The sequence below is a fragment of the Quercus suber genome, unplaced genomic scaffold (assembly GCF_002906115.3).
Source record: "Quercus suber isolate HL8 unplaced genomic scaffold, Cork oak 2.0 scaffold_806, whole genome shotgun sequence".
NCBI lineage: Eukaryota > Viridiplantae > Streptophyta > Magnoliopsida > Fagales > Fagaceae > Quercus > Quercus suber.
Genome location: NW_027070241.1, coordinates 150,703 through 165,009, shown reverse-complemented (window position 1 = coordinate 165,009; position 14,307 = coordinate 150,703). Strand labels below are relative to the sequence as shown.

Below are 14,307 nucleotides of genomic sequence, written 5' to 3'. Positions count from 1 at the left end.
ACAATTTAGGAACAAATTTAATTTAGGTTAAATCATATGTGTTATTCTAAGGCTTGCAGAAGGGGGAAAAATACTTTTTTTCATCACAAAATATGGAAAAATTCTCATATAAATCTAAAATTCATACCACTCACAATAAGGAATAATATCTTAGAATAGCTTATCGATCCAATATAGTATGTTCTCATCTATAATTTTTTTTTTTTTTTTTACGAATAAAGTACATAATGCCTTTTTTTTTTTTTTTTTTTTAATGGGAGTACATAATGCCTTTTAGTTTTAAGTAAGGTTATAGTGGGTAATGTAAGGAGTAATATTTATTACTTCCATGTTATTTTATAATAAAATATTTAGCTTTCTTTCTTCTTTTCATGTGATCAAGATCATTGTTTGCAAATTTTATTTTATACTACTACAATCACAATTTCATTAACAATTAATGTCATCTTCCCAATCATGTGATCACGATCATTGTTTGCAATTTTTATTTTATATCGCCACAATCACGATTTCATTAACGATTATTGTTGTCTTTTCAATTATCACTTTTATCGTTAATTATCGTTATTTCTGCAATAAACTTCTAAGATACTTTATTTACAAGTAAACTGTGAATAATAAATGCACAAAAACCTTCAAAGATTACAAAATTTAATGCCTAGGATTCATATACCACTTACCACTTTTAAAGCAATTAGGCCACAATATAAAAAGGGCAAAAAAGAATAAGTCATTGTGTGTTAGTATTACCCTCTTTCCCTTTGCCCTTCATAGCCACCAAAAACAAAGTTTGAAAAATCAAAAACAAAAACCCTTTTGAAATATACTTTTTTCTTTTTTAATCCTTTGAAGAAAATTAACTAAAAAATAAAAACTCTAGCCCCTTTTTTTTAAAAAAGAAAAATAATTAATTGCATTTCTTTTTTTTTTCTTTTTCTTTTCTCCAAAGTAAAATTCGTTCTTTCTCTCTTTCCCTCTCTCTAACTGTAGAGGTTTGTCGGAAGATTCTCTCCGGTTTCCATTGCTTTTGTTCGATACTCAAAGCTTCAGCGTACGGTTCTAGGGTTTTCTGTATTCTTCGAAATTTTCTCTCAGGTATTTTTTTTCAATTCGATTTTTTTCTCAGATTCAAATTTTATTTTCACGTAATTTGGAAGCTTGTCTTTGAAGTCAAACTGTGTAATTTGAAACCCTAGCCTTTGTTTGGTTGCTGAGAAAATAGTGGTAGAAATAATGAAACTAGGTTGTTTTTTTTGAATTTTATTGTGTTGTGTTTGATTAAAACGATTAAACTCAACTAATCAAGTTGTTGTACAATGCACAGTTCGAGTTGAAAATTTTGTTGTTTGGATCGGGTATTTCGAATTGTTGAAGGTTCTGAATTCTAATGTGTTTTAAACTTCCTACATTTTCTCCGCTACCAAACGGAGTTTAATTCTAAGTTACTTGATTGAATTTCGTTTTTTTTTTTTTTTTTTAGGTTTTCTAGGCTGAAAGCAATGCTATTATGTTACGTTTTCTTGGCTTAAAATTTGGGTAGCTTAGCAATTAGGTTTCTTTTGAAAGAATAATTACAAAACCCGAAGTTGTTATTGTCGTGATTGTTTATGTGGTGAATTAAATTTATTATTTTTGGAGATTGAATCAATGTACTTATAGCTGATTCATCTGAATGCTTGTAATGGCTGTTTTAATCACATTGGACGATACCCTAGGAATGGAATATCTGCATTAGACTTGGTAGAATGAGTTAATTGTTTACGCTGGTTCTTAGGAACGGAAATTTAAGATTAGAAAGTTGGTCTATTACAATGCCTGCACCTTCCCGATGGCAATTTGGGGGCAATTTTCATTTACTATATTTATCTTGCTGAAAGTATTGTTACTCGCAGAGTGATTAATAGACGTTTTTAGTTGTTGTTGATTTATTATGCCATGGGTAATTGAGTTTTCGCTGTGCACTAGAGTTTTTCTTCAATTTCTGTGTACTAGGAATATGAATTTGATTACAGGTAGCTAACTGGTCAGATTACAATTTTTCTTTTTCTTTTTTTGGGTAAAAGTCAGATCACAAGCTTAATGGCTATAAGTTACATCTATGCATTTTAAAGGTTCATGAAATTTCTTGCACCCACTTAATAATGAGAGTGCTTATATTTCCCCCATCAATTTTATTGCGTGGGAGAGGAGGGGCACTTTTGAGTTTTTAGTACATGTCTTCCATTGTATGTGAACATTTTTATGTATGATTACAATGGATGCTCCTAATAATTCAAGATAGCTTGCTTTCTGCTTAAATTCAATATATTTTGGATGCTAAGCAATTGTTTTTTTGCTATTACTAGGTTGCTTCTTTTGGACTTTGGACCACGTTGGAGATCAAAACGGATCACTGCTTGGAGTTGCTTGAATCCAAAGAACATGAGTATATAGTTTCTTGTAATGTCTATAACATGCAGACAGAGTTACAGGTCTCTTTGCCCTCTGAGTCCCACCTTCATCCAGAGAATAGATCAGTTCAGAATGGGGATCTTGATGTAACCTCATCCACTGCAAATTATGTCCAGCCAAAGAAGCCTGGTATGTTATTATTTAAATACATTCTCTTACTTATTATAGGTGAATTAGAGAATGTGCTACCTTGGGATGTAGAAAGCCCCACATTTGATTGTTATATTACTGCTTAATGCAGCAAAAAGACCCACACGGCAATGGGCTGCTTGGACACGTCAAGAGGAGGAAAGTTTCTTCACTGCACTACGACAAGTCGGCAAGGCATGTTTTTGTCCATTTGTATTTTGGCATTTGAATTTTTCACTTTATGATATTCACTAAATACGATATGAATTCACTTCAGAATTTTGAGAAGATCACTCGCCGCGTCCAAAGTAAAAACAAAGATCAGGTATTTGCCCTTACAGTTTTCTTCCGATTATTCTCATGTGTTGCTCTGTAAGTCTTGAATGTGTTCCCTTGTTGACATAATACATATGTAACTTTCAGGTTAGACATTATTACTACCGACTTGTAAGACGTATGAACAAGCTGCTCGGTCCAGCATTGTGTCTGGATGCCAAGAACTCTAAAGATACTAATGCTGCAATGCTTCGATGGTAATGCTAAACCCTAAAGGGATTGTTTTTCTTTGGATACATCTATTATTTGCATTGGATAGCTTTTATTGCATTAAGTGAATGGGGTTTCCTTTTACTATTCGGGGTATCCAATATATATGTTAGGGACACAATTATGTTAGGTCCTACAAATTCAATTTGTTGTTGAATATATCTGCTCTCTCTCTCTCTCTCTCTCTCTCTTAGAGCTTGATTACTCTTCTTAATGTTTTGTTTCGTAAAAATGCTATTTATTCAGTATTCTATTTAATAAACATATTATTTTCTATTTTCCTTGAAAATTTTGTCTGAAACTGAGATTTGTGTAATAGGTGGTCCTTACTGGAGAAGTACAGCTGCAAAGCCTCAAAGCTTCACTTGAAGCCTCGAAGATTTAAGATATTTATAGAAGCCTTGGTTAGTCAAGACTGTCTATTTTCCATCCTGGATTGCTTTGCTATAAATAAAGTTTATAATTTCTGAATTGCCTGATTATCTTTCCCATGAAGGAGCATCAACTCTTGAAAGATAGGAGGAAGAATGTAAAGAAGAGACCTTCCCAGGGGGAAAACTCTCCTCCTGCTGCTTCAAGCACTGTATCAAACCAAAGTAGAGGATCAGGACAGGATGCTCGCACAATTAAACTGGTTCTTGTTGATAGTCAAAACATTCAAAAATTAGGATCTGGAAAAACTTCATTTAAGCGCAATGTTAATGTAGGTGTTAACCGTAGTAACAACAAAGGAGACTCTACTAACATGAAACCTGCAAGGCAACGACGGAAACCAGGTACTCTCCTCCCCCCCCGCGGGTGGGCACCAAATTTTTGAAATATAATTATTTGTTGCTATGTTTTCGTAGAAAAAAAAAATTAAAAGGTAGAATGCATAATCTCTTTATTTTACAATTTTGATAGTTATCTGCTTGATGATCTTTTCAATTAGAATATGACATCCTTCAGGCCATCTGATTGTATGCATTGGTACTTTGTTCAATGCAAGTTATTATCATGTTATTCTCTGATAATGGTACTGCGAAATTTCTGCCTAGAGGTGACAGCGTGTCATTGTTGTTACTGTCATGTAAATAAGATGTGGATGGGGTTTGGTTAAGGAGCTGTTGCACTGATAAATTGTAAATTCCTGTATTAGTACAGATGCTCCACCCCCATAGTAAAGCTTGCTTTGTAGTATTCTGACATATTCCAGTAAATAATAAAATGCAAATTCCCATATTTTGGCATTCAAAAAGTGCTATAACAATAAACTTTCTCTTCGTCTTGTCACTACTGGATGATTAGCAGGTGTTGCCTCATCAGCTGCATATAAGAAATGGGAAAAAGCCGCAATTGCTGGGGTTTCTTTGGTTGCAGATGCTGCTGAACATTTGGAGCGGGCAGCTACCGATAAAGAGGTTGAACATGACCCAGGTGCTCCAGGTGGGTGCCAAATTGTTCTTTCTTTATTCTAGAAAGGATTTAAATTCTAGGCATGTGAAGGTTTTGACAGCATAATTTGTTTCCAATCTAATTTTCAGGCCAAAAGGATTCTGATAATGTTGGCAATGTTCTGCCTCCTTTGCCTACCTTTTCGCAAAATTTTGTTGAGAACAATATACTTACTTCTATGAAGCTCAAGCTCCAATTGTTTCCAATTGATGACGGCACTCGGAGATCCTTGGAAATGGTGAGCATTCAAAAGAAAAAAAAAATCTTATGAGTGTAGTATGAGGTTTTAGCGGCAGATTATTTTCAATACATAAAAGTAAATTTATTGCTTTTCATTTGTTCATCTTTTAGGATAAGCATAATCCTCACCTGGAGCTCACTCTTAGTACCCGGAAGAAGATATCATCAGTATTGGAACATCTAAATCGCAAATGGGGAAATTCAAGTATTGCAGCTGGAGAGCTAATGCTTTTCCCTTATGGTGTTCAAAGGGAAAACCTGGTGGGTTATCAGAGGTGGACACAGGACTCAGTTGTTAGTGCTGCAGATGTATATGCAGTTCTAGGAAGGCCTCCTGTTTTCCGTTTAAGGTTCCTGCTTATTTCTTGTCCAATTAAATGCGTTTCTTTCAGATTACATCATTGAGCATTATAAATGACATAAATTCTCCTTGAAGGTATGGTTGGTTTTCCAATGCCGAGCTTGCATCAGCAGTGTTGCAATCACCTACAGCATCCTGCAGCTTTCTGGGTGAACAAAATGTGAATGAGGACAATATAAAGGGGAACAACATAGGTTCAGCACCCATCTCTGCACCATTAGCTAATGATCGGTCTGTGGATCTCTATGAGGATCAACTAACATCATTGAACGAGAAAAATGATCTTCCTCCCTCGATCGATGTGCCCAGTGAAATGAATAATTACAATTGCATGGGTCCAAACAGTAAACTTGCAGAATCTGCTGATCCTGCAGGAAATATATCATGGAACAGAAAGGAGGCTGGTGATGGGACTGTCACGAGACAATTAGAAGATTTGGTGATTTTCCTTCCCCTTTCCCATGCTTATATTTCTTCCATTAATCACTGTTGTTTCAGCTCACTGGTGTGATTGCAGTTTTCCAACCTGGGCACCCTGAGGGCCTTGCGACCCTATATAATATACTAAGTATTATATTCATGTAGCCTTATCTTAAAAGTTAGAAATATGGTCCACCTTTCTTGTGCGTGTTCATGATTTTAATCCTGCTTCACATTTTGAGAGTGTGAAAAACACTGGTTAGAAATTATCTTTTTATTTATTTATTTATTTATTTATAGGTTATAGAAGTTTTATTGAATAAAAAATATGTCGTGTTCACAATGATGAACGCACTATACTTGAAACAATTACAAACAAATCAATTAGAAATACTAACAAATTGTAGGAAAGTTGAAATGGAAATACATTGCATAAAACCCCAAATACTAGACCGCTCAAACAAAGTCCCAACTAGCAGAGACTTCAAAAGATCTAAAGGTCTCTCAATATCTTCAAAAGTATGGGTGATAATGATAAGCACAGAAATAAATCTTGTAGGGGCCACAATAACAGATTTTAAGAATTGGCCTCATGTGCATATACTAAAAAAGGACCAGTGATAGAAGATACTTCTTTTCTATATGTGATAATATATACTCACAAGTCTCAACAATCATTGTTATTGTTTTGCTACTGCTTTGTGGAATATAACCCCATGAAAGTGGCATTCTTGTTCAACATTCTAATCCCCCTCCCCTCCCATCCCCCAACACAAAATCCAAAGCCTAAGTCCCAATTTTTTTGGGGGTTAGCTATGGATCCTCAACAAATTAGTCAAGGTCAGCCACAAGTAATATTTTCTGTCATTCTATTCTATCCAAAGTCACACTCTCTGTTACTTCCTTAATTGACATGTTCTTTTTTACTACTATTAATGTTAATTTTTGTCTCCCTCTACCTTTTTTTCTTTCCCTCAACATGAATCAACTCACTCTTTCTCACTTGTGCATTAATTGTTCTCCTCTGAAAATGGTCAAACCATCTTAAGTGACTCTTCCTCTTCTATCTAGTTTACATAACATAGTGTTGCTATTAACTGGATTCAGACAGTAGTGTTTGAAATTTGACGTATTCAGACTTCAGAGAATGTTGACCACTGAAATGCTTATCCTCATGAGTATAAAAATTGCCATGGGTACCGGATGGTGCCTTACTTGTATAAAGATTTTCTACCGTCATTCTAATAGTGTCTTGTTGATAGTTGAATGGCAGCACCTATTTTTGAAGTCTAAAAGTGCTGTTATGACAAGTATCCATGTACATGGTGTCTTTTTTTTTAATCTTCTAATTTGGTCTGTATTACGTTTAGGATGACCCCAATATTTTGGGACTAAAATTTGATGGTTGTTTTACTATGTTTAGGATGACCTGAGATTAGGTGCTAGTACTGCAATATCAGCTGGGGAGTGGGCTGATAGCCTTACGAACATTAGCATTGGAGATCTACTTTCAGGAGTTTCTCATGATATTGATGCTAATTGCATTGACCAACCTGTTGCCGAAAGCTCTCAATGCCTTCAGCAGATTCCATTCAGTTGTGATTCATTTGATGCTGCCATTGCTGCTCACATATCTAAACATCAGGACAAGATGGGATATCAACCACCCATGCCATCCCATGCATCTTCCATCTGGGATGCTGAAGAAACTTGTGATGCCTTCTCATTTAAAAAGAACCTTGTTCTTCGGCAGGGCGATCCAACTTTGTCCAGTGTTGCTCCTCCAGGCTCCTGCAAACAAACTTCCCCAACAAGCTTGGAGGTTACTGGCTGTTTGGTTGAGGTATTGTTTACATGGTCCTCCTATCATCAAGCTAGCTTACTGCCTGGGAATAAGAAAATTCTCTTGTAGATTGAAACAGATGTAATATCTTTAGATTTTCCTGCAGGAATTACCTGAAGTTGAGAAGCCTGTTGAAAACCCTGTGCAAGGAGACCGTATGGATGAATCTCAGTGTGATCCACATATCCTGGACAATTCGGCAAAGGATTTCAACACACTAGCAGACATATATTGGGTATGTTTCCTTTAGAGCATTTTTTTTTCCTCTCTCCTGTTATTTTAAGCTGAAGAACCCCCTTAAAGTTTGCTGTTCATATTCTGAAAGCCACCGTAATTACACCTGAAAAGCAAGGCCATTTGGCCAAAACTAATGCATTTCTATGTACCCTGTTTCAAGATGATGTAATAAGAACTACTGACATAAATTTGTGTATCATAGAAATATGAACTGCTATTTACACATTCGGTAGGCTTTAATGGATTGTTGACTTGATTTCACGGTTTCCATATTGCAGCCAGAGTCTCTAGGACCGCTAGATTTGGATATACCATCTTCAAAATACCATAGTGAAGATTTGATTCTAAGTGATAGCCTTAGTGGTTTGAACCGTCTAATAGCCAGCAGTCTGGATGCATTTCAAAATTGCTCTTTTTTTGGGTTAGACAAGAAAGAATCAGCATCAGCAGTTGAAGCTCGAGAAGCAACCTCCTTTCCAAATTTTAAAATTGGCAGTGGGGTTTGAGAAGATTTCAGGTTGATATTCATACAAAGCATGAGCTTTGTTGTTGGCATTTAGCAAGGATGATCATGTCCCATTTGCCTGACTTTAGAGTTCACGTTAAAGGGTTTGTGCAGGCCAGTGCAGTTCTGGTTTTGTGCATGAAGTTTCTCAATCCAAAAGTCTCTCCCTGTTGTACACAAATAGATATGGAATAACTGCAAGCAGTCCTGTATTCCAACTTGTATCTTTTGTTATGTGGCTGTAAATTGTATTTCATGGATGATGTGAGAAACTGTACAATCCCAATAGACAAAAAGAACAAAATCATCTGATCTAACATCCTGATGTGCTTTCAAAGACTACTATACATGCTAATGATCTGTACGAATTTTCATAGAAAATGATGTGGCAGCACGCTCCCAAGAAATTTTTTTTTTTGTCTTGATAATTTAGCTTTCACATCATCTAGAATGAAAATTTGGTGAGGTTTGTTTTCACATGAACCTTGTGCAAAAATTCTTATATATTTTAGCATAAGAACCTACTTTTTTTTTTTTACATAATTACTTTTCAACACAATCACATTAGATTATCTATTATTATACTTCAATTTATTAAAATATCAATTTTTTTTTTTAATTCTCTTTAGTCACAACAGTCACAATTCATTTTTTTTCCTTCACCCTTGGGAAATGCAAAATAATAATAAAAAATTGTTTTGAATAAGTTATAGAGGCTTGTAAAAATGTGCATAATCAGTGTGGCTAAATCCTATTTTGCTTCATGGATACATAAGTTGGTGAAGGTATTTTTTGGGTTCACTGGGTAAATTTTGGACCTAGTCCTATTTTAGCACATCTGATATGAATGTTTATAGCATCCAGCGAGGTCAAAGACTCAAAGATAGCCAAAGTCATGCCTATGCCCACAATATTTGATGGGGAGAAATCCATAATAGCACTAATGGCAAATGAACTAATAAAATACATTATTGTTGTTATTGTAGATAAGAGTGGTATACGAACTTATAAAACACTTATTATTATTATTATTATTATTATTGTGGGGGCCAAAAACACCCAAAAAGAGAACAATGATGAATGTACTTGACCTACACATCTAATTTCTAAGAGACAAGAAAAAGATCCATGAGGGCAAGATCGGGCAGTAAATTAAAAGATAGAAATAGACCTAAACAATCTTTTATATATGGAGGAACAAGGTTCCCAAGGTATACAAGGAAGATTCAAAGAACAAAACTAGGAAGAAAAACTCTCTTAGCTCTCTCTAGTTCTATCTTTAACTTGCTCTCTCATTTTTTCTAAACACCCTCCCCTATTGCCCTCCTTCTCCTTTTATAGCCACTTTCTCTCATCCTCTAGTTGTCTGGCTCCCAGTTGGATTTTGGGATACTTGTCCCATCAAGATTCTGCTCTGCCATTTCTTGATCATGAAGGAAGACTTTTGGGGGGTATTCTCACTATTTAGGCCAGTCATTTAGCATTCAATGTGGCTAAAATTAGGTAAGGGGTCTCATTAATGCGGAGTTGACTATTTCATTGGGTTTGCATTTTCTTCGCCATGTCTTTTTAGGAAAAAGGTGGAAGGAGGATGTTCATATCTGAGGAAAAGAGTTGTTATCCGAGGTACCTCGGGAAGAAGGTTTAAGGGGGCTATCTCGATTACGATCCCCAGGAGGGTTACCATCCCTGATTTTTATGGTTGTGAATCTAATTGGTTCCTCTTAATTAGTCTGATGTTCCATCTGCAATCATACCTTGGGCCTAGCACGCTCCTCAGGTTTATCTCTTGGGCTTTGCCCCTAGAGTTAAGTCAGAGTTCACCCCCCACAATTATTATTATAGATAAGACCGGTTTTGCGACAATTTTTTTAAAAAAGTAGATGGGAATTTAATTTAAGGTGCTTACCATATGATGATTTTTTTTTTTTTTTTTTTATCATCAAACTATGACACCCATTTAATTATGTGCATGGTTTTAAAAACCGGTATGGTTAAAGAATCGATAAAAAGACTGGTTACTAGTTTTATGGTCCGACCAGAGTTGAATCAATGGTCGAACCGATGATGTCATAAATAATTTAATATAAATTTTTTTAAAATTTTTTTGTGAAATTTTATTTTTCATAAATTATATATATATATATATATATATATCTATATTTCTTTTTGTGGGGGGTGGAAGCCCAAACTTATGTATTGGGCCTCAGGCCCTATTTGAAGGTTACTGTGTGTCCGAAGAGGTGAAAGCTGTTGAGAAGGAGTCCGATGAAAGAAAGATATCTGGAAATGAAGGGGAACAGTCCGAAGAAAGCACCAGTGGTCCGAAGAGGTCGTTCTCCTCGGATGCAAAGATTCTTGGTCAAGCAAATATCTGAAGGGTTCGAGTGATCTTTCTAACGACTTCAGTGATAAGGATAAGTTTTGGGCATGCTTGGAGATGAGAAGAATGGAGAAATATCTAAAAGGAAAAGCTGCCACCACCACATTAAATGCACTGCATCTGCTTTTCTGGCCGTATTAATGTGGAGAAAACTTCTGAACAGTACCATCTCAGCTACTACCACTCACAGAGAGCTAAAGAGGAGACCTTACGTGACATATACTCAAATGGACACTTAGATGAAGAACAAGTGGATGATGAAGATGATGAGGAAGGATGCTATATAAAGGAAAAAAGCCTCTGATAAAAGAGGGAGAAAAAAGAAGAAAAAAGAAATTCAGGGTAGCTCTAAGAATTGTACTCATCTTTCATTCAATAATATACCTCCTCGGATATCAATTTGAAAAACTTTGAAGTGTGTTTTTATGTCAGCTCACTCTTTAACACCATAGTTAACTATTGTTTAGTTCACAATCAACATAACTCTTTCGCCCACTCTCTACAAATTTATTGTTCTAGGTTCATTGGGCTCATAATCCAAACTTTTTGGGCTAGGGCTACAAAAACAGACCCTACACTTTTTATACAAGATAGAAATTCTACTCTACTCTAATCTAAATGTATATATTTGTGAAACTCCTTCCTAGAGACTTAAATCCCACCCTTGCACCCACACTCTACAAGTACTTATACTTGTAGTCCTCTGAAGTGACTATCATGCTAAATTATATTAAGAACAATTTTTTTAAAAAAATATTGAAAGATTTTCTTTCTTCCTCTCTTTTTTTTTTTTTTTTCTTATTAATAATTGTTGACAATGTATAATTTGCTATTTAAGTTTTTATATATCTATATATATATATAATAGTTTAATATTTTAACTTCAACTTTTAATTATTTATAAAAAAAAAAAAACTAAAACCAAAGTCCTAAATGTCAAAAGGACTAGACAATTCATTCATTTTCATTCATATTTTCATAGTCTGTAGTCACACTCACACACGTTTACTCTTGTTTTCTTTTCTTATTTTTTTCTTGATCGTCTTCCTTAAAATTTCATTCTAGTCAAATCTCAAAGTACAGATATCTGATACCTATCATCCAATAGAAGTATCTCCTGTATTTAATTTCACCCACAAATCTAAGATTTTCTACAATCTCATTTCAGTGCAAATCTAAGAAGTTTGTACCATTTTATTCTAGTTTTTCTTCTTATTCTTCTTCAAATACAAGAACCATTTTAACCGTAATGATTCCCGGTTTTCTCGATTGGACCAGTAATTTTTGGTTTTTCTTGCTTTTTCTTTTTCAATTTTTGGTTTTTAATGATAATCGAACTGGATTGGTGTTCGGTTCTCAGTTGAACTGGCCTGTTTAATCCTGTTTTTAAAACCATGATTATGTGTCTTAAGAGCATGTTAGTTAAAGAAAAATTATAATAAGGTAAATTAGTCAAACTATAAAGACCATTTGGTAACGAGGGTTTTATTTCTTTAGCAAAATAGATTAGATGGGACAACTAATCGTGAGAATCTTATCTAAGCACGACCCTAATAACCTTCACCACTTAAAGTAATTGATAATATCAAAAGATTCTGGATAGATTAATACCAAGCCTAGAAGGACTATAAAAAAGTGTGATCCAAGTGGAAGATCCCATTTGGATGAGGTGTTTAAGAGCATGTGTAATTGTCCCTATTTTAACTTAAGGGATCAATATAGCTAAGTAAAACAAAAAATCACCCAAAAAAAAACCCACATCAGCCTCCCTACCCCTCCCCTATCATAGAATTTTGTTACTGTGCTTCCCTACCTATTCCTATAGCAAAATCCTAAAATAGGGAAGGGATAGGAAGGCTGATGTGGGATTTTTTTTTTTTTTTTTTGCTTGGGTGATTTTTGGTTTTGCTTACCTATATTGACCCCTTATGGAAGCAGCTACCAATGCTTAGAGTTTTGGTGCCCCTTAGAATTTAGGGTTTTTTGTTATTTGCAAAAACACCCTTGGAGTTTCAATTCTTTCCTTATAAACCCTTAAGGTTTAGGATAATTTTGATCTTTCCCCATTCAATTTCAAAACTCAAATCCTTACCCTTAATGTTACATATTGTTTGCATTTAAGTCCTAGCGTTGATGCGTCTGATGAGATATGCGTTAAGTGTCACTTCAACTCAAAATGATATAGTTTTATGAATCCAAAATTTGAAAATTTAGTAGGCAAAATCAAAATTACTCCAAACTTTCAGGGTGCAAATAGTAATTTAGTCAAAATAAATTATGATATGGCTATGATAGGGTCCAAAACAACATAGTTTTAAATGAAAAAAAAAAAAAAAATCAGTATGAGCTTAGTTAGTACTTAACGGATATCTCATCACAACAAAATGACTTAAATTCCAATGATATGTAACATTAGGGGTACCATTCCAAATTGGAACATAATGGGACAAAATCAAAATTACCTCAAACTTCGAGGAAGCAAATTGCAACTTAGTTTAAATTTGATAAGGATTTAGTATTAACAACCTTTTTTACACCCTCCAATAGTTTTCAACTTTCATATTTCAAAATAGTAGTGCTATAGGTACTACAAATTTTACTATATTGAGCTTACAAACTAATATGTTACCAATCACATTCTTTACTAAATCATTTTGTAAGTTTTATGTCATAAAAATTATAGTATCTTTAAAATTTTCTATATCAAAATGCTCTCTCACTCATATGTAAACATCCCTTTAAAAATTTATATTACCTATCAAAAACAAACCAAATGGTTACCATAACTTTGTTTTTCCTCTAGTTTGTTTTGTAGCAATATATTATTTTAATTTAACATAAAAATGAGTGAGAGTTTGATGCAGGGAAATATGTTAGGGTTGCAATATGGTTTAGACCACAATGGCATGTGAGTTGCTTTATACTAAGTGGTTAGGTATGGCAAAAATAGTCAAATAGCATATTTTTGTAAACTATGTTGCAATCTACTACTGTTTCAAAAATATGTAGGAATCTATCACTTTTTGGGTATTCGAGTGTAGCGAATTTGAGATTTCCATGGTACTCGAGTACCATAAAAATTTTCAAAATTTTTCTAAGTACATTTTTTCAAAGAGCTCGAGTTTTTGGAACTCGAGTTTCACAAACTCAAGTTTCAAAAAAAATGGTAGATCCCTACATATTTCCAAAACAATGGTATATTGCTAATTTTTTCGGGAAACAATGGTAGTGGGTCATTTTTGCGGGTTAGGTATGGAATAGGTTGTTTCGTTCTCCTTTTGAGAGGTCATTTTGAATCCTATTATATTGTGTATATGTATATTTGCTTAGAACAAATTGTTATATGATTGGGCATGGGTTCAAAACGACCTATCATTTAAGTTACTTATTCTCCTTTCCTTCCCCTCTGTCCAAAGCACGCTCTAAAAGTTGATATACATCCAAACATTGTAATGTTAACGTAAAGCAACCGCAAGCAAGAGAACTTGCTGGTAATAAGGTTTTATTTATTTATTTATTATTATTATTATTTTTTTATAACAATCGACCATATAGCCTTACCTCTTCTCACCCTGGGAACACTCGAACTTGGGTCCATGAACCCCTCAAGCCTTTAAGGCTTGGAGAAGTGCCAACTCGCCTAATGTGGACTTTGAAGTGGATTCTTTTTTATTTCATTTATGTATTATTCATAAATTCAAGTACAGGGCCGGCTCAAGGTATTGTGGGGTCTAAGACAACAACTTTAAATGAGATAT

At 34.5% G+C, this 14,307-nt stretch overlaps 1 protein-coding gene across 2 annotated transcripts; it reads left to right on the top strand.

Moving 5' to 3' along the window:
• Positions 1-754: 754 nt before the first annotated feature.
• On the top strand, positions 755-8,573 carry LOC111990298 (TSL-kinase interacting protein 1). 2 transcript variants are annotated; one of them, XM_024022089.2, is made up of 14 exons: positions 755-1,095; positions 2,346-2,580; positions 2,693-2,775; positions 2,858-2,905; positions 3,004-3,113; positions 3,446-3,530; positions 3,623-3,902; positions 4,417-4,551; positions 4,650-4,798; positions 4,912-5,150; positions 5,237-5,600; positions 7,005-7,424; positions 7,531-7,659; positions 7,940-8,573. In XM_024022089.2, exons 2-14 carry the CDS (start codon positions 2,454-2,456, stop codon positions 8,165-8,167), a joined length of 2,397 nt encoding a protein of 798 aa, XP_023877857.1. In that variant the 5' UTR covers positions 755-1,095; positions 2,346-2,453; the 3' UTR covers positions 8,168-8,573. The 2 variants fall into 2 exon arrangements, with proteins under 2 accessions (XP_023877857.1, XP_023877856.1); XM_024022088.2 differs by having other exon boundaries at positions 4,414-4,551.
• The last annotated feature ends 5,734 nt before the right edge of the window (positions 8,574-14,307 follow it).